General features: G+C 39.4%; 1 protein-coding gene across 1 annotated transcript; it reads right to left on the bottom strand.

Annotated features, from left to right (window-relative positions):
* Positions 1-14,855: 14,855 nt before the first annotated feature.
* LOC104892426 (deoxyribodipyrimidine photo-lyase) lies at positions 14,856-19,222 on the bottom strand. The gene is made up of 9 exons (XM_010678356.4): positions 18,796-19,222; positions 17,588-17,928; positions 17,255-17,495; positions 16,917-17,074; positions 16,788-16,824; positions 16,574-16,632; positions 15,659-15,740; positions 15,456-15,527; positions 14,856-15,368 (listed from the first exon to the last, which is right to left on the bottom strand). Exons 1-9 carry the CDS (start codon positions 19,102-19,104, stop codon positions 15,189-15,191), a joined length of 1,479 nt encoding a protein of 492 aa, XP_010676658.1. The 5' UTR covers positions 19,105-19,222; the 3' UTR covers positions 14,856-15,188.
* Between the last annotated feature and the right edge of the window lie 5,837 nt (positions 19,223-25,059).

The raw sequence follows: 25,059 nt of genomic DNA, 5'->3' as shown, positions 1-25,059 counted from the left end.
CTACTGCTAATTTCCAGACCCCAACCGGTTCCTCTTCTTCTTCGTAGGAGGCCTCTACTATGAAATCCGCCAAGGCTTGAGCTTTGATCGCTGTCCTTGGCTTGTACTCTACTTCAAATTCGGAGAGCTCTACCGCCCACCTGAGCAGCCTACCCGACGTGTCCAGCTTCTGCAATGCTTTTTCTAACGGGTGGTTGCTGAGCACCTGTATAGTGTGAGCGTCGAAATAGGGCCTGAGCTTCCTTGCGGCTATCATGACGGCTAAGGACATTTTTTCCAGCAAAGGGTACCTTTGCTCAGCCTCGTTTAGGACATGGCTGACAAAATAGATGGGTAGTTGGGTCTTGATGCGCTCAACCAACAGAACTGCTGCTACCGTTTTGGGTGATGCTGAAATGTATAGCTGCAACCTCTCTCCTTCTTTCGGTCTTGTGACCGTAGGAAGTTTCTTTAGATGCTCTTTTATTGCTGCGAACGCTGTCCTTTCTTCCTCTCCCCATTTGAAGGTCTTGTTACCCCTAAGGAGCTGAAAGAAAGGTAAGGCCTTGTCAGCTGATTTGCTGATGAATCTGGTGAGAGCTGCCATTCTGCCTGTTAGCCTCATGACATCCCTGGTGCACTTGGGCTCAGGCAGATTAAGGATCGCCTCCACTTTCTCTGGGTTAGCATCTCTTCCTCTTTCGCTAACGAGGAAACCTCAAAATTTGCCCGACTTTACCCCAACATTTTTTGGGATTGAGTCTCATCTTGTACTTGCGCAATGTGGCGAATGTTTCTTTGAGGTCAGCCAACTTCTTCGGTGATGCTCTTGACTATTGAATCATCGACATATACCTCTATGTTCCTCCTTTCTGCTTTGTGAATATGTGATCCATTCCCCTCTGGAAAGTTGCTCCTGCGTTTTTCAGGCCAAAAGGCATAGCTCTGAAGCAGAAGACTCCTTCCTCAGTGACGAACGCTGTCCTGTTTCTGTCAGGCTCATATAGGCTGATTTGATGATATCCTGAAAATGCATCCATGAAGCTGAGCAGAGCTTGTCCGCTTGTAGCGTCCACTAGCTAGTCGATTCGAGGCAGGGGGAACAAGCAACGGGTGAGCGAGCTAGCGCGAAAGCCTATAGCGTTAGTAACGCGCTATAGTTTTCTTTGATTATCAAACAACAGCCTCAAATTTCTACTCTCAAGAAGTTTACTTACTGATAGTAAGTTATGCTTAAAATCATTGACATATAAAACACCAGTCAATGTCACATTAGGAGATATCTTGACATTTCCCACTTCATTAACAGTTTTAACACTTCCATCAGGTAAACCTACTCTAATTTCTTTCCTTAGAGTTCTAACATTGCTCATAATTTCTTTGTTCCCTGTAAAGTGATCACTAGCACCTGAATCTATAAGCCATGCACTCAAAGCACACAACTTTGCATCACTCATCTCTTTTGTGACTGTAACATTACCTGCAAAATTGCTCTGGCTAGTCACTGTTCCATTCTGCTTCTCTCCAACATCATTTCCTGCACCAAATGAAATTGTTATCTGGTTTCACTCCACTGCTTTCACCTTGTTGATTTCCAAAGTCTAGAGGGTTGTCTCCTGCATAGAGATTTCCTTCCCTTGTCACATTTGCAGCCTGTCTCTGGTTTGGTTTTCCCTTAGGGTTTTTGAACCAATCTGGATATCCCACTAGCTTGAAGCATTCTTCCTTGAGATGTCCTCTCATCCCACAGTGGTCACACCTTTTGGCTTCCCTTTCCATCCTCATTTTCTTGTAATCTTTCTTCTGGAAGTTCTGAAGTGGTCCAAGGCTTTGACCTTGTCTGTTCACAGCCAAAGCACTCACTTCTGCTCCAAGATTAATCTCTCCAGTGATCTGTTTTTGCCTTTCAACTTGAAGAACCAAGTTGTAGGCTTTATTGACGCAAGGGCTCCATCCCTAGGAAATTAGTCTTCATCTGGTCATAACCTGAGTTCAGTCCCATGAGAAACTTGAGAAGTTTGTTGTTCTGTTCCATTTCTAACACTTTCTTCACAACATTGCAGGTGCATTTGGCCATTGCACCACAGCTGCATTCTGGTATCTCTTCCAATTCTTCAATCTGATCCCACAGATCCTTCAGTTTGCAGTAATATTCTCCAACTGACAGGTTGTTTTGCTGCATCTCCCATAGCTCCTTTTTGAGTTGAAATAGCTGAGGAGCATTAGTTTGCCCATATCTCGAAACCCGATGTGAGATCCATGGCTGAATGCTTGCTTAAAGCACCCAACTCATCATTGGGGAACTCGTAGGTTCGATTCCTCTCTCGTCACTAGATCCTGGTCAAAATTCTTCCTGAGAAACAATGGGGGCGGTTCGTTCCTCTTCCGACCAGATAAGAATTCGACCTATTTCCAGAAGTCTCTGTTTTCAAAGGCTGTTGCCGCTAAGCCAGAGGCTGGGCTAGGGGGTGTATAGTCCGATCATCCAAAGAAACCTGAGACACTAAGCGATCCCACCGCCGCCGGTGAACTAAAACGACACTGGGGCTGATCCCTTTCCTGTTGATGCAAGTAACTGAACTGCCTTAAGATACGAATGATAGCCCGCAACCTTTCCTGGCCTTGCGCCCTTAGGAAAGTCATCAGTCCTCTTGAATAACCTATGATTCTTCATTTCCTCTTTGATTAACCGCTTTTTTGGACAAAATTCCATTCCCCTTAATAAAGAATTCAATAGCATTTGACTAACTCGGGTTTAGTAAAGCAGTACTGATCCCCGGAGATTCCTTCCATTCCTTCCAAGGAAATGGGAATGGATATAATGGCACGGGCTCTTTCTGGATTGGTGCACTCACCCCCTTTATTGACTAGTGGGATATTGAAGCAGAGAACCCTCTCGCCGGCCGATCTTCGTCTCCTCCTTTTGTCCAATGATTCCTTCTAACAGTCGTGAACAAGCCCTGCTAACAGCTCTTTGTCCGATTCTATTCCTATTTCCTGCTCGATAAGGGTCAGAACTCGATCCGGGAATTTCATTAGACCTCGAATGCGCTCTGACTCTTGGAGGAAGATCTGCTTGAGAGCATCGAATCGTTGCTGCTTTTGCTATTGGTCTACAAATCGCTGCAACCAATGTCCCGAAAGTAGCCTCCGTCCTCTTTTGAGTAGAATGATGGGCTCTTAGGAATAGAAGTGGGCATGAATGGAGCTTCTAGGACTGTGTTGACTGAAGCTCTCTTTGTCCATCTAATCTTGATTTGCTGTAAACAGACGATAGTGTCAATTGGCTTATTCGATGCTCACTGTTAGGAGTTAACCCGATCGAGATCAGATGATGCAAGGATCGGGTTTGAGAAACTTTCTGGCAATTCGCCTCTTTCGGGATCTTCTATGACTCTATTAGCTTCTTTCTTCCAACGTCCAACGGAGGTCACTTCGCTCGCCTAAGAAGGAGCTGTGGGGCTTTTTGGATCAATTGCTGAGGAGCAGACGATCTTGGCTTAGAGAGATGCGCCTTTTAGCTTGTTATCGCTTTTTAGGTTCTTGCTCTGGTTTCAGGGAATCCCTCACCCAGTTCCATATGGTTCCGAAGGAAATCCTAGGGCATTAACCTTTCTGGGAAGCCGGTCCCTTTACATAGCCATAATAGGAAGTTTTTTTGAAGTAGCTGCAATTGAATCGGCTGGTCTAGAATCAGCTGCTAGAGAATAGGCCGCTAGGGGTACAGATTTGCTAACTGTTCAATTAACCAGTGTTCTGTTTGCAATTGAATGCGTATCAGCTGTGATTGAATCAGTAAGCGCTGCAGATCTGATCTATAAAGAATTACCCTCATTCGATCTCAGATGGGATGAATACAAAGGAAGTCTTTTTCATTTTTACGATGCATACCCCTTCCTCATTAACTATGTCATGTCACTTCCTTTAGTTTAGCAGCTCCGGTATCGGTAGCATTCTCAGCTGATTCAATAGCCGGAGATGAAATAACAAAGGTTACGGATTCAATTGCTAGTCCAGCAAGAGCGTCTGATGGAACAAACCCTATTCTTTCTGTAACTCATACTCTCACATCACATCGGTTACTCAAGCAGCTTATTCGTTAACAACCGATTCTATTTAATAGCAAACAAGCCCTTCTCCAACAGCCTATTCTGATTCAATTGCTAAGAGCGCATTCTGCCCATTCGATGCGTATTATAGGAAAAATCTTCTTCACTGACTTCACCATCAGCTGTTTCTTCTACCATTAAGACTCTTTCAGGAGAAGTGAACTTAAGAAGTTCAGAGGCCCCTTGTCATTAAGAGCTTAAGACGAAAGGCAAGGACCAAGAAGAGTTACTCGTTCTAAAAGACCCGAGAGTATATTCACTCTTCTCTAAGGCATGAAAAGAGAAGGAGTACTTTTCTTTATTACACTTGTAAAAGAAATAAAAGGAAGAGTTCCAAAAGCTTCGCTTTAGCGATTACATACCTTAATGCAAGCACTAAGTAAGTCAACTACCTTGCAGTGCAAAGTCTAAGATCAAGAGGTCTTTCGCAGGAAAGTCACTTTAGCCTCTTTCTTTCTAAGGCGGGGTATGAAGACCCTATTGATTCCTCTAAAGTAGGATTTCCGCTAACGAGAAGCCTACTTCTATCAAAACCTTGACTGACTCTGGAGGTTGGATCCGAAAGACAGAGTTCAATCTTCTTATTTGCATGAAAGATGCCCTTATCATACTAAGGCGCTAAGACGCTGTTCACAACCTAAAAAGAAGATGTTGAACCCTGTACAGAGTCTTTTCTTCAGGGTCTAGCCCCCGCTTATGTAATATCTTATAAAAAAGTGAGAATGTCTTATTTAGCAAAGAAAGCTATAGCGCATAGCGCAACCAAAGAATAGTACGATATTTCGAGTTTTATGAAAACGGCGCTCCTAAACGGGCCTCCCCTTCCAATTCAAGAGTTAAGAAAGGCTCTTATTCTTTTTAGTTTAGAATGAATATAGGAAAAAGAAAGAGGAGTACGCGAAAGCAAGTATTTAACTTGTTGTCTTTTCTTAACTCTTTCTAATAATGATTATTAGGTCCCTTGCGGATTGGAAAGCGAATCCTAAACTTGACTTTGAAAGAGCTTCGAAACCCTTTCCTTTAAAATGTCAGCTGTTTTGCCCCGTTCATGACTTTCTCATGTCGGTGTTGCGTACCACAAGAGGGTACATTCTACCGGACTCGGCCTCTTGACTTGCTAGTTGGAAATCTGGTGTGCTATAGTTTCTCCAGTCGGCTACCGGCGGGTGGTCTTTAGTTTTGCTCTTTGAAACTATGCTATGCTTGTTCGATAGGTCGTTCGCGTCTAGCGCGGTTCATTCTGCGCTGGAGACTAACATCTTTTAGGTACCCTGGTTAAAGCGGCCCGGATCCTCGCTTTCTTTTGTAGCTGGACAACTTCTCGGATATCATTCCTCTTGGCCCGCAATACAGATCTCTCATCTTCATGAAAAACAATGCTTCCCAAAAGATACTGGATAAATGTGAATGTCCGAGGAAGTTCTCTCCATATCGATTAGATTCTCGTCGTATGATGGATCTGGTAAACCGACTTACAATTACACAAGAGAAGAAGAAGTAAACTCGCCAGAGCTAGTTTTAGAGCTACCGATTCGCACCCGCCGGTCAAAGAATTCCCTTTCGAGAAGACCGAGACGACTCCTTTCAGTCGTACCTTTTAAGGGGAGATCTTTTTTTGGTAGGGATGGGACTAAAGAGCTCTAACAGAAGAGCGGCAAGAGCTTCTCTGAAAAGACCTGTTCTCTTATCGCTTTGAACATTCTCCTGGGTTCCTAGCCCAAAGAAAAAGACAAGGCTGAGTTGCCCCTTCTACCATCTGAGGTGGAATACGGATCCTTCTTTGCTGAGTTTGTTCTATGGAATAGGCCCTCTCACTCTATCTCATGTCGGAGAAGATTATGTATGAATTTGAATACCCACGAACGTCTAAGAGGTCAGCTACTTAGTTGATTTGATTTAAGGTATCTCTTGATCGAAGGGTTCAAGCCGCTAAAGCGGAAAGATATATCTCTTCGCTTGACACAGTAGTTCTTTTTTTCCTCCGTCAGGTCTGCCCCTTCTTTCTATCCTTAATAAGAGTGTCATCCATAACTGACTTATTTGCCATGCTTCTTGTTGAAAGGAGGAGGTATAAGGCCAAAAAGACTAGTGTGACATAATCTGCCAGTTCTCATTCGAGAATAGGATGTCGAATCGGATGGATGGGCTTAATATAACATATAGCTACATCACGCTCGTAAGTGAGTAGAAACTACCTTTTTTTATTTCAAAAAAGAAAAGTAAGCATCAAAGCCCACAAGTTCCTTGCCTTGTTCATCATATCATGAAAGAGCGCAGTCATGGCTCGCTGGTACGTCGCCCCGGCATTCTTTAGACCAAACGGCATCACCTTGTAACAGAACGTGCCCTCCTACCTAATATGGTGATAAACGCTGTTTTCTCTTGGCCGAAGTTATTGTAGTTCTTGTCCTATCCGCCCGTACCATTTCTGCTAAGAAATGGGATGAGGGCGTTCCTTTCCTGTAGCTAATGTTGCTATTTAACCCCGTTCTATTCCCGGACCTTAGGAGGGAATAGAGTAAGGGGACCTTTATCTTATCCTTATGTAGTTAATGTTCTCTTGGTTTTGTAGTTTATAACTGTAATTTAATGCTCTAACTTCCTATTAAAATGCAATGCAGCACAGTCCCCCCCGAGGGCTGCCTACTTCTCTAGTTCACCACCGGTATCCCATGAGCCATTTGAAAATATTGTATGGATTTAAAAATGCGAAGTTTACTGTTTTCGAGAGTTAAAAGAATTTAACTTCTCGTTAGTTATATTATAAGAGATTGTATTGTATTGAGCCTGTTGCTACTGCTTTCCAAGAAGTGAGGGAGCCCTCGAAAGGCTCCCGAACGTTTATGAAGACTAGTAACAAAAGGACTTCCTTAAAAGGTTAAAAGCGAGTAGTTCGTACTTGATCAATAAGTAGAGGAATCTTATGATCTTATTGTATTGAACGATTCCGGTTGCTTTATTTCTGCCCCCGCCCCTTTCTCGTACTCCAAAAAGGCAGAGAAAGGGGCAAGGGGCAGTCAACAATTGCTTCTGTTCGGTTCCCCCTTAGGGGGTCAAGGGGGAAGGCCGAAAGGGGGGTCACAGGGGGGATTTTATCCCCTTTGCTCGCCCGTTCAATTTCCGTAAGGAAATTAAATTAGGGCGTTCCGAAAAATCGGCGAAAATTTTAAATTTTTTTTCTTTTCTTCTGAGCTCATGGGATTTTTTTGATACCGTATGGAGCCACCGTCGTGAGCAGTATAGCATGTGAAGGTGTCTCAAGCTTATAGGAGGTCACAACTCCTCCGTCTTGAGTCTTTTCACGCCTTAGTATAAAAGTGTAAAACCCCGAAAAAGAGTAGGTCTCGGCCTGCATCACACAGGTGGTTCCGATCCTACCCCGGGCTTATATAAAATATATAAAGCTCTCCTGAGTTCCGGGTTTGTCGTCTTAGTCATTTTATACGCGGCAACCAATGCCGTCTTGTCTTACTGAGCTAACGGATATCGCATTCGAGATCGCGAAAATGCGATTTCTTCATTGCACCTTCAAGCTAAAGAGATCCTTAGCCAGGGAGTCTTGCATCAGTAAGGTTCATTGGTCACTTATGGTATTTGCAAAATACAGAGTTATCCTTCTCTTTTCAACTGAGTTGATTCAATTAACTGTAACTTAATTCTTTAATCTTTACTGCAGCTACTGTAACTGTAGTTATTGTAGTTCTTGTCCTATCCGCCCGTACCATTTCTGCTAAGAAATGGGATGAGGGCGTTCCTTTCCTGTAGCTAATGTTGCTATTTAACCCCGTTCTATTCCCGGACCTTAGGAGGGGAATAGAGTAAGGGGACCTTTATCTTATCCTTATGTAGTTAATGTTGCTCTTGGTTTTGTAGTTTATAACTGTAATTTAATGCTCTAACTTCCTATTAAAATGCAATGCAGCACAGTCCCCCCGAGGGCTGCCTACTTCTCTAGTTCACCACCGGTATCCCTGAGCCATTTGAAAATATTGTATGGATTTAAAAATGCGAAGTTTACTGTTTTCGAGAGTTAAAAGAATTTAACTTCTCGTTAGTTATATTATAAGAGATTGTATTGTATTGAGCCTGTTGCTACTGCTTTCCAAGAAGTGAGGGAGCCCTCGAAAGGCTCCCGAACGTTTATGAAGAAGCTAGTAACAAAAGGACTTCCTTAAAAGGTTAAAAGCGAGTAGTTCGTACTTGATCAATAAGTAGAGGAAGTCTTATGATCTTATTGTATTGAACGATTCCGGTTGCTTTATTTCTGCCCCCGCCCCTTTCTCGTACTCCAAAAAGGCAGAGAAAGGGGGCAAGGGCAGTCAACAATTGCTTCTGTTCGGTTCCCCCTTAGGGGGTCAAGGGGGAAGGCCGAAAGGGGGGTCACAGGGGGGATTTTATCCCCTTTGCTCGCCCGTTCAATTTCCGTAAGGAAATTAAATTAGGGCGTTCCGAAAAATCGGCGAAAATTTTAAATTTTTTTCTTTTCTTCTCATGCTCATGGGATTTTTTTGATACCGTATGGAGCCACCGTCGTGAGCAGTATAGCATGTGAAGGTGTCTCAAGCTTATAGGAGGTCACAACTCCTCCGTCTTGAGTCTTTTCACGCCTTAGTATAAAAGTGTAAAACCCCGAAAAACGAGTAGGTCTCGGCCTGCATCACACAGGTGGTTCCGATCCTACCCCGGGCTTATATAAAATATATAAAGCTCTCCTGAGTTCCGGGTTTGTCGTCTTAGTCATTTTATACCGGCAACCAATGCCGTCTTGTCTTACTGAGCTAACGGATATCGCATTCGAGATCGCGAAAATGCGATTTCTTCATTGCACCTTCAAGCTAAAGAGATCCTTAGCCAGGGAGTCTTGCATCAGTAAGGTTCATTGGTCACTTATGGTATTTGCAAAATACAGAGTTATCCTTCTCTTTTCAACTGAGTTGATTCAATTAACTGTAACTTAATTCTTTAATCTTTACTGCAGCTACTGTAACTGTAGTTATTGTAGTTCTTGTCCTATCCGCCCGTACCATTTCTGCTAAGAAATGGGATGAGGGCGTTCCTTTCCTGTAGCTAATGTTGCTATTTAACCCCGTTCTATTCCCGGACCTTAGGAGGGGAATAGAGTAAGGGGACCTTTATCTTATCCTTATGTAGTTAATGTTGCTCTTGGTTTTTGTAGTTTATAACTGTAATTTAATGCTCTAACTTCCTATTAAAATGCAATGCAGCACAGTCCCCCCCGAGGGCTGCCTACTTCTCTAGTTCACCACCGGTATCCCATGAGCCATTTGAAAATATTGTATGGATTTAAAAATGCGAAGTTTACTGTTTTCGAGAGTTAAAAGAATTTAACTTCTCGTTAGTTATATTATAAGAGATTGTATTGTATTGAGCCTGTTGCTACTGCTTTCCAAGAAGTGAGGGAGCCCTCGAAAGGCTCCCGAACGTTTATGAAGAAGCTAGTAACAAAAGGACTTCCTTAAAAGGTTAAAAGCGAGTAGTTCGTACTTGATCAATAAGTAGAGGAAGTCTTATGATCTTATTGTATTGAACGATTCCGGTTGCTTTATTTCTGCCCCCGCCCCTTTCTCGTACTCCAAAAAGGCAGAGAAAGGGGGCAAGGGGCAGTCAACAATTGCTTCTGTTCGGTTCCCCCTTAGGGGGTCAAGGGGGGAAGGCCGAAAGGGGGTCACAGGGGGGATTTTATCCCCTTTGCTCGCCCGTTCAATTTCCGTAAGGAAATTAAATTAGGGCGTTCCGAAAAATCGGCGAAAATTTTAAATTTTTTTTCTTTTCTTCTCATGCTCATGGGATTTTTTTGATACCGTATGGAGCCACCGTCGTGAGCAGTATAGCATGTGAAGGTGTCTCAAGCTTATAGGAGGTCACAACTCCTCCGTCTTGAGTCTTTTCACGCCTTAGTATAAAAGTGTAAAACCCCGAAAAAGAGTAGGTCTCGGCCTGCATCACACAGGTGGTTCCGATCCTACCCCGGGCTTATATAAAAATATATAAAGCTCTCCTGAGTTCCGGGTTTGTCGTCTTAGTCATTTTATACCGCGGCAACCAATGCCGTCTTGTCTTACTGAGCTAACGGATATCGCATTCGAGATCGCGAAAATGCGATTTCTTCATTGCACCTTCAAGCTAAAGAGATCCTTAGCCAGGGAGTCTTGCATCAGTAAGGTTCATTGGTCACTTATGGTATTTGCAAAATACAGAGTTATCCTTCTCTTTTCAACTGAGTTGATTCAATTAACTGTAACTTAATTCTTTAATCTTTACTGCAGCTACTGTAACTGTAGTTATTGTAGTTCTTGTCCTATCCGCCCGTACCATTTCTGCTAAGAAATGGGATGAGGGCGTTCCTTTCCTGTAGCTAATGTTGCTATTTAACCCCGTTCTATTCCCGGACCTTAGGAGGGGAATAGAGTAAGGGGACCTTTATCTTATCCTTATGTAGTTAATGTTGCTCTTGGTTTTGTAGTTTATAACTGTAATTTAATGCTCTAACTTCCTATTAAAATGCAATGCAGCACAGTCCCCCCCGAGGGCTGCCTACTTCTCTAGTTCACCACCGGTATCCCATGAGCCATTTGAAAATATTGTATGGATTTAAAAATGCGAAGTTTACTGTTTTCGAGAGTTAAAAGAATTTAACTTCTCGTTAGTTATATTATAAGAGATTGTATTGTATTGAGCCTGTTGCTACTGCTTTCCAAGAAGTGAGGGAGCCCTCGAAAGGCTCCCGAACGTTTATGAAGAAGCTAGTAACAAAAGGACTTCCTTAAAAGGTTAAAAGCGAGTAGTTCGTACTTGATCAATAAGTAGAGGAAGTCTTATGATCTTATTGATTGAACGATTCCGGTTGCTTTATTTCTGCCCCCGCCCCTTTCTCGTACTCCAAAAAGGCAGAGAAAGGGGGCAAGGGGCAGTCAACAATTGCTTCTGTTCGGTTCCCCCTTAGGGGGTCAAGGGGGGAAGGCCGAAAGGGGGGTCACAGGGGGGATTTTATCCCCTTTGCTCGCCCGTTCAATTTCCGTAAGGAAATTAAATTAGGGCGTTCCGAAAAATCGGCGAAAATTTTAAATTTTTTTTCTTTTCTTCTCATGCTCATGGGATTTTTTTGATACCGTATGGAGCCACCGTCGTGAGCAGTATAGCATGTGAAGGTGTCTCAAGCTTATAGGAGGTCACAACTCCTCCGTCTTGAGTCTTTTCACGCCTTAGTATAAAAGTGTAAAACCCCGAAAAACGAGTAGGTCTCGGCCTGCATCACACAGGTGGTTCCGATCCTACCCCGGGCTTATATAAAATATATAAAGCTCTCCTGAGTTCCGGGTTTGTCGTCTTAGTCATTTTATACCGCGGCAACCAATGCCGTCTTGTCTTACTGAGCTAACGGATATCGCATTCGAGATCGCGAAAATGCGATTTCTTCATTGCACCTTCAAGCTAAAGAGATCCTTAGCCAGGGAGTCTTGCATCAGTAAGGTTCATTGGTCACTTATGGTATTTGCAAAATACAGAGTTATCCTTCTCTTTTCAACTGAGTTGATTCAATTAACTGTAACTTAATTCTTTAATCTTTACTGCAGCTACTGTAACTGTAGTTATTGTAGTTCTTGTCCTATCCGCCCGTACCATTTCTGCTAAGAAATGGGATGAGGGCGTTCCTTTCCTGTAGCTAATGTTGCTATTTAACCCCGTTCTATTCCCGGACCTTAGGAGGGAATAGAGTAAGGGGACCTTTATCTTATCCTTATGTAGTTAATGTTGCTCTTGGTTTTGTAGTTTATAACTGTAATTTAATGCTCTAACTTCCTATTAAAATGCAATGCAGCACAGTCCCCCCCGAGGGCTGCCTACTTCTCTAGTTCACCACCGGTATCCCATGAGCCATTTGAAAATATTGTATGGATTTAAAAATGCGAAGTTTACTGTTTTCGAGAGTTAAAAGAATTTAACTTCTCGTTAGTTATATTATAAGAGATTGTATTGTATTGAGCCTGTTGCTACTGCTTTCCAAGAAGTGAGGGAGCCCTCGAAAGGCTCCCGAACGTTTATGAAGAAGCTAGTAACAAAAGGACTTCCTTAAAAGGTTAAAAGCGAGTAGTTCGTACTTGATCAATAAGTAGAGGAAGTCTTATGATCTTATTGTATTGAACGATTCCGGTTGCTTTATTTCTGCCCCGCCCCTTTCTCGTACTCCAAAAAGGCAGAGAAAGGGGGCAAGGGGCAGTCAACAATTGCTTCTGTTCGGTTCCCCCTTAGGGGGTCAAGGGGGGAAGGCCGAAAGGGGGGGTCATAGGGGGATTTTATCCCCTTTGCTCGCCCGTTCAATTTCCGTAAGGAAATTAAATTAGGGCGTTCCGAAAAATCGGCGAAAATTTTAAATTTTTTTTCTTTTCTTCTCATGCTCATGGGATTTTTTGATACCGTATGGAGCCACCGTCGTGAGCAGTATAGCATGTGAAGGTGTCTCAAGCTTATAGGAGGTCACAACTCCTCCGTCTTGAGTCTTTTCACGCCTTAGTATAAAAGTGTAAAACCCCGAAAAACGAGTAGGTCTCGGCCTGCATCACACAGGTGGTTCCGATCCTACCCCGGGCTTATATAAAATATATAAAGCTCTCCTGAGTTCCGGGTTTGTCGTCTTAGTCATTTTATACCGCGGCAACCAATGCCGTCTTGTCTTACTGAGCTAACGGATATCGCATTCGAGATCGCGAAAATGCGATTTCTTCATTGCACCTTCAAGCTAAAGAGATCCTTAGCCAGGGAGTCTTGCATCAGTAAGGTTCATTGGTCACTTATGGTATTTGCAAAATACAGAGTTATCCTTCTCTTTTCAACTGAGTTGATTCAATTAACTGTAACTTAATTCTTTAATCTTTACTGCAGCTACTGTAACTGTAGTTATTGTAGTTCTTGTCCTATCCGCCCGTACCATTTCTGCTAAGAAATGGGATGAGGGCGTTCCTTTCCTGTAGCTAATGTTGCTATTTAACCCCGTTCTATTCCCGGACCTTAGGAGGGGAATAGAGTAAGGGGACCTTTATCTTATCCTTATGTAGTTAATGTTGCTCTTGGTTTTGTAGTTTATAACTGTAATTTAATGCTCTAACTTCCTATTAAAATGCAATGCAGCACGCCCCCCCGAGGGCTGCCTACTTCTCTAGTTCACCACCGGTATCCCATGAGCCATTTGAAAATATTGTATGGATTTAAAAATGCGAAGTTTACTGTTTTCGAGAGTTAAAAGAATTTAACTTCTCGTTAGTTATATTATAAGAGATTGTATTGTATTGAGCCTGTTGCTACTGCTTTCCAAGAAGTGAGGGAGCCCTCGAAAGGCTCCCGAACGTTTATGAAGAAGCTAGTAACAAAAGGACTTCCTTAAAAGGTTAAAAGCGAGTAGTTCGTACTTGATCAATAAGTAGAGGAAGTCTTATGATCTTATTGTATTGAACGATTCCGGTTGCTTTATTTCTGCCCCCGCCCCTTTCTCGTACTCCAAAAAGGCAGAGAAAGGGGGCAAGGGCAGTCAACAATTGCTTCTGTTCGGTTCCCCCTTAGGGGTCAAGGGGGAAGGCCGAAAGGGGGTCACAGGGGGATTTTATCCCCTTTGCTCGCCCGTTCAATTTCCGTAAGGAAATTAAATTAGGGCGTTCCGAAAAATCGGCGAAAATTTTAAATTTTTTTTCTTTTCTTCTCATGCTCATGGGATTTTTTGATACCGTATGGAGCCACCGTCGTGAGCAGTATAGCATGTGAAGGTGTCTCAAGCTTATAGGAGGTCACAACTCCTCCGTCTTGAGTCTTTTCACGCCTTAGTATAAAAGTGTAAAACCCCGAAAAACGAGTAGGTCTCGGCCTGCATCACACAGGTGGTTCCGATCCTACCCCGGGCTTATATAAAATATATAAAGCTCTCCTGAGTTCCGGGTTTGTCGTCTTAGTCATTTTATACCGCGGCAACCAATGCCGTCTTGTCTTACTGAGCTAACGGATATCGCATTCGAGATCGCGAAAATGCGATTTCTTCATTGCACCTTCAAGCTAAAGAGATCCTTAGCCAGGGAGTCTTGCATCAGTAAGGTTCATTGGTCACTTATGGTATTTGCAAAATACAGAGTTATCCTTCTCTTTTCAACTGAGTTGATTCAATTAACTGTAACTTAATTCTTTAATCTTTACTGCAGCTACTGTAACTGTAGTTATTGTAGTTCTTGTCCTATCCGCCCGTACCATTTCTGCTAAGAAATGGGATGAGGGCGTTCCTTTCCTGTAGCTAATGTTGCTATTTAACCCCGTTCTATTCCCGGACCTTAGGAGGGGAATAGAGTAAGGGGACCTTTATCTTATCCTTATGTAGTTAATGTTGCTCTTGGTTTTGTAGTTTATAACTGCATTTTAATACGGCCTTCCCCCCTTGACCCCCTAAGGGCTGTTTTCGAGAGTTAAAAGAATTTAACTTCCCTACAAGGCTACTAGCCTGTAGGAAACACCAACAAAAGAAAGATTTCTCTTGAGATATGCAAAAATGATAGATGAAATACACATAGAGCTACACATTTATTCAAGTTATATTCTATCTAAAAAACCTTCTTGCGTATTACGATGAATTTTACTATGATCTAGACTAATTGACCCTTTTTGCATAGTATACTTGCCTATATCTAAACTTATTACTTACTAATCCCTTGTTTGAACCTAAGTTTTTTTTTTCTTTGAGAGGTGAAAACTGGAAAGGACAACGCATTAGTCTTTCGCCCAAAAGAAGAAATCTTTGATCTCATCCATTCTTTACAAATTACCAGTTTAGTTAAAAGTCACTAAGCAATCCCTGTATGCAGGGCTACCATCTGATAGCTCATCTAGGCGAGCAAGTAACTAGCTCAAGTGGTGCTGCTAGCCAGTCAACTACACTATTAGGCATTAGCGCTTCATCCGCTTTAAATTGCTAAGAAGTTAAAGCTCTAAACTAATCTTTCTGCCAAAGAAAATGAGGCATACCCTAAGTCTAGATTGTCACATAACAATAAGCAAATACCCTGGCCTAAATGAATGCACTCGAACAGCAGTATCACTGTATCAGTATCAGCAACGAGGTTCTTTCTCCTTCCTACCAGATGGGATCTCGGTCTCAGCCTTTCGTTTCTTGGTCTCAACAACTAACTTCTTCACATATGCAATATACCCATCGACATCGAATTTTCTTTTGCAGCCAGCATAGTTCATGTAACGAATTTTACCGAATACTGGGCGTTCTCGCCATCCCTAAAAACACCATCCAAGAAAAGATGAGTCAGGAAGGCATTAAAAAAAAAAGGAACATAGGCGAGCAAAAAGGCTAAGAAGCAATACCTGGTCATGCACTCCACAAATAGACCACATGCAGCCAACATATCCACTTGGGTCTCTACCATCTATCTCATACTGCATACACCAAAAATGAACTAAGAAACAAGTTGTTGCTTTTTTTTTTTTTTTTTTTTTTTTTGATTAGGAACTAAGAAACAAGTTTTAATTGTACTCTTTTATTTGACAGTAAATTGCATAAGTGTTACCTTGTCATTCAAGTAGATCGCTATCGCAAGGGCTTCTTCAGGTCCGCTTGTCCACTCAAGTATTTTCTTTGCCCAGTACATGCTGCAAATAATCAATTCAGTCACATAAAATGTTTATCCTAATTCCTAAGTGAAGCACGACAAATCAAAACAAATCAAGGATTTTTAGCCCATGTCTGGATGGAAATTTAACAGAACAGACCTTATATTGCTTACATATTTATGTTGGTTATAAAATCCAGCTAAATGTGTTCTGATGGAAATAAAAAAAGCGACAAAACTTTCACAGCAATCTAGCTCCAAAATTGATATTCCACCCATACCAACCAAACTTTGGCAAGTTGATTCGTGCACAACAACATGACCAAGATGAAAAGAGCCTTGTTCCCATCTCAAACTATTGCATGTAATTTCTACCTTACCATTATAGTATTAAACTTTGATTTATTCCAACACATCAGATGAAGCCCAATTAACCAGATTTCCATTTGAAAAACACTCCGAAAAGGCTTGTCATTTATCATATTCAGAAAATTAATGCAAAAACAAGATACGAGAAGACCATACAAATCCTTTATGACTGACTAAGAGCAACTGAGAAACAAAGCATAGCATAGATAAATACTACTTGCCAGGCACATTGAGATGTGCTACAAAAAGGCACAAGCCAGTCATGATGTCTCAGTGCGTTTTCTTCTTGAAGCATTTATCTAGCAAAATCAAGCATCCGATGTCTGAAGCAGCTCGTAGCTACAGGGAAAGCCTAGGAAACATGCCTAGTAATTCTAACATGTGGACTTGCAATAAATCAGATGCTTACTGAAGCAGTGAAGATGATACTATACATGTTAATGTAGCAAAATATATAAATCGGACAATAAATATTAAGAGTTCTGCTAGTAAAATGTTACTTGCCGCATAAATCCATGCATCTTGCCTAAATGAACCATCTCCAACTGAGAAGCATTCCATAGCTGAAAATTATACGAAGCAATGCAATGAGTGTTGATTTTTAAAAGTAAATGCAAAGGCACATGTTTAGATGGTTTGATCATAGCCATTACATCAAATGGCGGAAAAAAAACATGAAACAGAAGCTTACTTCTGCAGATAAAACCTGTTAGCTTACCGGATCAGCAGTTTGTGCCTTCTCCAATTGCTCCCTCCTGCAGTGCTACTAGTCAATTCAATACTGACATGTAACAAAGAAATCAGCAAGCTTTAACCAAATGACATTTCTTTTTTGTGTTTTACTTACGTGTACAGGTGTTCCCTCTTATCAGCAGCATGATCCATCAATGTCTTACGTGCCCACTCCCATGCTCCCATAAGCGAGTCATAGTGAGGTTGATAATAGCAAAAGTTGTCAGCAAGTTCTCGACGGACAATTAATTCTTCCCAAAACGCATCAACTGCCTTCATAATCAGAAACAATAAGCCAAGATATAGCATCAAACTTTAAATGCTGAAATTGGATAAAGAAAATAAAGAGACACAGGATATTCTGAGCAAAATGAAGCCAATAGAATAATGGCATCTACTAACTGAAAGTATATCATCCGACTCAAGTGCTTAATCATGATTCATAGGACAAACCTCAGGAGCAACTTTCCGGACATTACGTGCCTCAAAGGCACAACGTTGAGCAGATATTTGGCCAAAATGCAGGTATGGAGAGAGTCCAGATAGGGCCCTTGGTTTTAATGGGTTATTCCGGTCAGTAGAATAGTTCTTCAACCTTTTTGTTAAAAACCCATTCTGGCTACCCTTCAAAACTTCCAATGCAGCAGTTTCACCAGGTTCACACCAACCAATTTCTGGCACCCCTGCTCCCTTTCTAGTGAAAAAAATTGATAGTATTATTAGCAATCATGTTATGCATAGAATACATAGACCGAAGAACTGCATTTATATCCGACAAAATCTTACTTGAGACGATCTTCAATGAGCTGATCCCAATCTATGGCAGGAGGTGAAGAAGCCCATCTCCTACTTGGAGGTTGAAGGGTTGGAAAATCAATCAAATAAGTAGGAAGCAACTTATTTATTTTACTCCTAATAGTCCTAGCCCCATACTCCAACTTGCTTGATGCTTCCCAAATAGGTACCACATTGTGAGCATCAACTTCATGTACAGACACAGAATCACCCACTCTCTTACAAATTTCATCTTTAAATCCTCGAATCTCCCTTAACGGTGTGAAATCAGTCACCAGCAAAGAAGCCCCACATTCTACCAAAAAATTTGGTATCATCTCTATAACATCTCCCTGAATATGTACAAATGAATTAGTGCACAGATGATCATCAGAGCAGAATATTGCATTTTCACCAACAACAAGCAATGCAACAACTTTATTTTAGCATTAGTCCCATATTCTATCCAAATATTGTATTAGGCTCTTATGCAATCTTTTTTCACCAAAAACACAAAAAAAACAACTTCTAAGGAAAATGCTTAGGATATTACCCATTACATAGCCATACAAACAAAGTATCCGATTCAATTGTTTCTATATCCATAAATTTGTAGAAAAAGAATTAACTAAACAAACACATTTCTCAATCGCTAAGATGTCTGTTCATATAAATTCTTATTTGACATTATAGCACTTATTAGAACTTATCGTAGTTGTAATTTTAACTCGGGGTAACTCCTATAGTCCTTTTGCCCTTAACTTATCTAAACTCATTTAAACTTATCAACACAAAAGGTCAAAACCACTCATTCGAACTTATTAGCCATGAACTTAACTTATCGGAACTATTTTTTCTTTAAGAAAGCGAATATAAGGCACAGGGACAACATAGCCTAAAACCACCAATGTCAATTGTCACCCTTTTCATTTGATAAAAAAACACTTGATACATGAATTACCAATATGTTACTACCACCCTTTTATAAATAATCCAGAATCTCCATTATAATATTCTTATTTCTTAGTGCAAATGAGCCACTACAGCAAGTCAAGTGATGTGGACGATATTCGACCCTAAGTATTAGGTACCACCCCTCACAAGACTTGACCAACTAAGCTAGGCGACATCCACAAACGACATAATGATAATACACTAGTATAAAATAAATGTAACCCAAGAATAAAAAAATGAAGAAGAGAAGAGAGAGAGAAAGTTGCCTGAAAAAGGAAGAAAGGGATATTAAGGGAATTGTACAAAGAAGCTTGCAAATTCTTCAAACCTCTCAACATGAAGCCATAATGTCTGGCATTTGCACCCTTAAAACTTTCAAAAAGGTTAAATGCAACTGCAATTGGAGCATTTCTTTTGTTGGCTTCATCAACAGCGTGGATTAATGCCCAGTTATCTCTCACCCGTTGATCTCTGAACATCCAGTATACCACCGGCCCATTCGGGTTTGAACCCGCTTTTAGAACCCGAATCCTACCCGGTTGGACCGTTCTTGGTGGGCCCGGGTTGGAGGTCATTGTGCAGCCGAAGGATGAGAGAGAAGGAAGGTGACGGTTGAGGGAAGGGGAGACGAAATGGAGGGAAATTCTGGGTGTGTGTTTGTTTTTTTTGTGGATTTGGAGTTACCTACGTGGATGCTGCCTTTTTTTGACACGTAGGCACTGGTGTTCTTTTGGAGGGGGGGGGGGGGGGAAGAATGTAGGGATGATCAACTAGGGTCCTACCCGAAAATAAGCGGATTTTCGATAATATTTTTGGCTCACGTTTGGGGCCGACCCGACCCAATTTTAGGCGAAAAAAGTCTGCTTAGCCTAGCCCAAAATGGGCTTTGCTGAAAAACTTTTGCTTGAAACGAGCATGCTCCGTGATTACATATAGAAAAACTAGCCTTCATATGCACGCGATGCGTGCGTTAATTTCAAATTTTGTTATTCTATTAGATACTCCATTCGTACTTTATTTATGATTAAACTTAAATTGGAAAAATTCAACCGTTAGATGAATTTAGATATATTAATTCGCTAATGTAAAAAAATAAAAAGGTTGTGAGTGACTGTTAACATTAATTTTTTGTGAATGAATATTGAACAGAAGAACAAAAATAATGAGTTGGTTAACTGAATTAAAGAATATCAAAGGTAGTGAATGTTCAGACTTTTCATGTGCACGTTATGTATGCCATTTTTTTTATAAGGTATAAATATTTTGTCCATTTAATTTTTGATTGAAGTATTTGATGCATATCCATTTTAAAGTTGTTTTAAATGGCAAGTTGGAATGAGAATTTTTAAATGATTTGCTTTTGTAATTTTTTTCATTTCATTAATTAGATCATTAAGGGTATTTTAGTCACTTCAAAATAGGACACCACACCTCCTCCCTTGGCTTATATAATAGAGATGTACTCCCTTCGTCTCAAAATATAGTTCCCATTTCATTTTGCATAGTCTCTAAGACGTACCTTTGACTTATAATATCTTCTATTTCTTATTAGTAAAAAATATAAAAAGTTGATATTACGAATTTACACATTGAGACGAATCTAACAAGACCCCTCATGAATATTTTTTTTGTATACATTAATAAGATTATTTGGTCAAAGTTTTTAAATTTGATTCCCATAATAGAAATGGAAACTATATTTTGAGATGGAGGGAATAGAACCTTGCATTGAGGGACGAAACTTTAGGAATACCATTTTCTCATGACAATTTTACCATGACCACCATATATATATATAACTTGTGTAATTTGAACTATTTAAATGTTAGATCCACAATGTTCGTTAAGTTGATTTTATAATTAAACTATAATTAAGATTTATACATAAATGAATTGTTCACTAATATATGTATCTATTATTTTGCTTTATATTCCACAAAACTATGTTAACAATGATAAAAAAAAAGGCAAATATAACTTCAACAACACCAACTGTGGCTTAGGTGCAATCAATGACTTGACCTTAAGTGGATGTAGCCAACATTATGAACTATGAGCTTGGGGTAGCCCACAACATGAATTATGAGTTTGGTTGCAATAAATGACATAAAGGAAATGTATATTCTGATCTTCCTCCCCAATCTGATATTACAATGTTGGTGTAAATCGAAATTCCGTTATGGTCCAATTCGGATCGGTATAAATACCCGGACTTTGCAATATTTGATTGATCACAATTCTGCATATTCTATAAGCTATATGAGTTTGAGTGCAAGAAATAAAAGAAATTAAAGAATACAATATATTTTTTATTTCACCTCTAATGTCATTTATGTTATTTCTCGCATACAAGTTTATAGTTCATGATGTAGGTTGTATTCGTTTAAGCCTTTCAATCCGACTTACGTGGACCCGGTTCACACTAAAAATAGTGTGGACCAGGTCCAGGCACGTGACCCGTTATATCACTTTAACATACACTATATCATTATAACATACACTATATCACTTTAACACACCCTATATCACTTTAACATACACTATATCACTTTTAACATACACTATATTACTTTAACATACACTATATCATTTTAACACATACTATATCACTTTAACACACACTATATCACTTTAACATACACTATATCATTGTAACATAGACTATATCATTGTAACATAGACTATATCATTTTAACACACACTATATCACTTTAACATACACTATATCACTTTAACATACACTATATCATTGTAACATACACTATATCATTTTAATATACACTTTATCATTTTAACATACACTATATCACTGTAACATACACTATATCACTGTAACATACACTATATCATCTTAACATACACTATATCATATCAATATACACTATCATAAACTCACGTGATATGGATCGAGTGCACACTAATTAGTGTGCACCGGGTTCATATTAGTTTTTTTTATAAGCCTTTAAGGTCATGTTGTTGGCTACACATAAACCATACACTAGGGGAAAAATGAAGAAGGGCTGCGCTGAAAATGACCTGTAGGGCTGCGCTTTTTAAGCGCAGCCCTTCACTTTTTAAGTAGGGCTGCGCTTGTAAAGCGCAGCCCTTCAAGCATAGAAGGGCTGCGCTTTTACCTAAAAAGCGCAGCCCTTCCAAGCTTGAAGGGCTGCGCTTTTTAGGAAAAAGCGCAGCCCTTCCTACCAAAAAAAAAAAAAAAAAAAAAAAAAAATTTTCGACATTTTTTACTAAAAAAACATAAAATTTGATATTAAAGATCTGACAATGTTAATGTGATAACAAGAAACCAGAACTTTGTCACAACTTCATCTGTCACATAAACTATCTCAAAGAAGGAGATATGAATCAGAAAATATATGATATTTCATTAACCAAGGTAAACCGAAGTGCATAACACTAATACATTTGTACAAGATACAAACACAATTCATTACAAAAAGAAATGAACACAAATTTTTTTTACCTAACTACATCAGAATACAAAAAATTAACAAAAATTAATACAAACGAAAAAAATGAGTAACAAAAAGAAATGAATACAAACCAACTACTTCCTCCGTTTCAAAATAAGTGCAATATTTGCATAGTATTTACTATTCACAGTTTAAACTTTAATTAGCTTTGGTGATTTACATTTTAGGAAAAACATAGTCATGTGGGATCTTGTTAGATTCGTCTGAATGTGATTTTTTTTAATATCAACTTTTTATAATTTTTAGTTATTGATAATTGAAGATATTAATGGTTAAAATAATGCATTGGCAAACGTGAAAAGAAGAAATGTTGCACTTATTTAGAAACGGAGGAAGTACATCAGAATACAAAAAAATTGACCAACTACATTAGAATACAAAAAATTACAGAGTAACTACACAAAAAGAAATGAATATAAACCAAAAAACAGAAATTAATATCCTGAAAAAAAACCCGAAAAGGAACGAAAATGAAAAAAATGAACAAAAAATAAACGAAAATAAACGAAAATGAAAAAAACCCCTAAAATTATAGATCTGAAATTGCTGCTAATGAACGAACAAATAGAAAAAAAAGGAACGAAAAATGAACAAAAAATGAGAATTAAACGAAAATAAACAAAAATGAAAAAAAAAACCTAAAATTACAGATCTGACGAAGACAACGGCGAACGGGAGAAGTTGCGCGCGGCGCAGGTCAACGACGATGGTGAGGAGCGAGACGAACGGCGACGGTGGTGAGGAGCGAGACGAACAGCGACGGTGGTGAGGAGCGAGACGAACGGCGACGGTGGTGAGGAGCGAGACGAACGGCGAGAGAGGAGAGAGAGGGTATGACGAACGGCGAGAGAAGTTGAACGGCGACGAACGGTTGAAGGCGATATGAGAGACGAACGGCGGTAAGTATGAGAGACTAACTGCGAGACGAACGGCCGTGAGAGAGAAGAGGGAGGGTGAGAGAGAGGGGCGTATGAGAGAGAAGAGAGAATGAGGGTGTGAGAATAACCCTAGTAGCCCGCCCGCTTATTATTTTACAAGTCCAAAATGCCACTTCTTTTCAAATAAAAAAAAAAAGCCCATAAAGGGCTGCGCTTGTCTAAAAAACGCAGCCCTTCTTTACAAGGGCTGCGTTTTTTAGACAAGCGCAGCCCTTCTTATTGTGGGAAGGGCTGCGCTTTTTTTAAAAGCGCAGCCCTACTAAGTGAAGGGCTGCGCTTTTTAGAAAAAGCGCAGCCCTTCTGTTATGTAGGGCTGCGCTTTTGAAGCAAAGCGCAGCTCTTCACTAGTAGGGCTGCGCTTATAGAAAAAGCGCAGCCCTTCCTGCGCAGCCCTTCCTTTTTTTTCCCCTAGTGATAGTTGATGCTGTTAAGGTCAAATTTTCTTAGAATAAAAATAAAGAAATAAAAGAACAATATTCTAATGGGAAGAATATGATCTGCTCTCCATTTTTTTTTAAGGTTCAATAAATCAATAGACAAGTAATTTTAAAAAATAAAAGGCTAATTAAGATTTTAATAATTATAGTGGCTACATCTAAATAAGGAAAAACAAATTATTATATGAATAGATATCAATTTCTTGCATTGCATATGGAATATTATGATCAGATTATGAAAGTTTATCGATGATTTGATTAGATTTTTGGTGGACGTGAGTGAAGTGAACTAGACTGATTGGAAATTATAGATTAATTATATGGTATACGCCATCGATTATGAGTTATTGCCATAATTTAATCCAATTATTGGATATCTGGAAATACGTCTTTGGTGTTAGATAATTTTGAGCTCTACATTTGTTGCGAAAGGTCATCTACTATTCTTATTACTATATATGTGCATCTGTGGGCTGCAAGTATCTATTGACTAAACAGTTTTGATAAATATTATTTTTTGGTTAATGGAGTAGTATTTTTACGTATGAAATACTTAGGTATATTATATCTTAGGGTCCGTTATGTTCATTTTATTTTAACTTATATAAGATTTTATAAGATTAGATAAAAGAAGATCAGATAAGATCTGATCAGATAAAATAAGATAAGATAAAACAAAATAAGTTGAACGGAACATAATATTAGAGTTTCTGTCAAAATCATATGTCAAGCAGAAGAAAAAGGATGAATAAAGCAAGAAAATTAAGGAAATTCGTAAATTTGTGCAAACTCTTTTAGGTATTTAAAGAACAACTAAAATAATGTGCTTACAAGTATATTTATTTACATAGTTGTCACATATTTTATTGAAATAAATAATGTGTAAAATATGCAAATTCCGATTTAAAATGTGTAAAAAATATATAAAAAAAAGCATCTATTTTTAGTTGTTTTTTGACAAAATATATTGAAGGGAAAAACCTGAATAAAAAACTAATATGAACCCAGTGCACCCGATCCATCTCACGTGAGTTGTAATGATTACAACTTTAAAATTTTTGCCGCGTTCAGTTTTTCACTCTTTCTCTCTCCTCTGATAACGTCTTTCTCCTGATAGTGTATTTTTAAATGATATAGTGCATTTTGAAATAATATAGTGTATATTAAAATGATATAGTGTATTTTGACATGATAGTGTTTTATTGAGTTTTTTGGCACGAGTATTTTGCATGATATAATGTATATTGAGTATTGACATGATATAGTGTATTTTGAGATAATATAATGTATTTTGACATGATAGTATTTTGCTGTATTTTTTAACATGATAATGTCACATGATATAGAAAATGTCACACTATAATACATTTGTAATAATAATCATCGCACTTCACACATGGTGTTTTGAATTGGGGCAGGAGACAATGAGACTAGTGGTGGCTGGTACTTGCCAGCATGATAGTGAGGAAATGTGGACTTAGTGAATAACGTTATCAGGATCGAAATTCTATTTTGAATTATAGAGATTGGTGGAATTGAATTGGCGGGATCGGATTCTAAGATCATACAAATTAGATAAAATAGAAATAACTATACTAGAATTTGATGAAAAAATCTTGTTGAAAATTAGCACATATTAAAAATGACTAATTTCATTAGCAAAT

The sequence above is a fragment of the Beta vulgaris genome, chromosome 5, assembly GCF_026745355.1.
Source record: "Beta vulgaris subsp. vulgaris cultivar EL10 chromosome 5, EL10.2, whole genome shotgun sequence".
Lineage (NCBI taxonomy): Eukaryota > Viridiplantae > Streptophyta > Magnoliopsida > Caryophyllales > Amaranthaceae > Beta > Beta vulgaris.
This window is presented reverse-complemented; position numbering and strand designations above follow the sequence as displayed.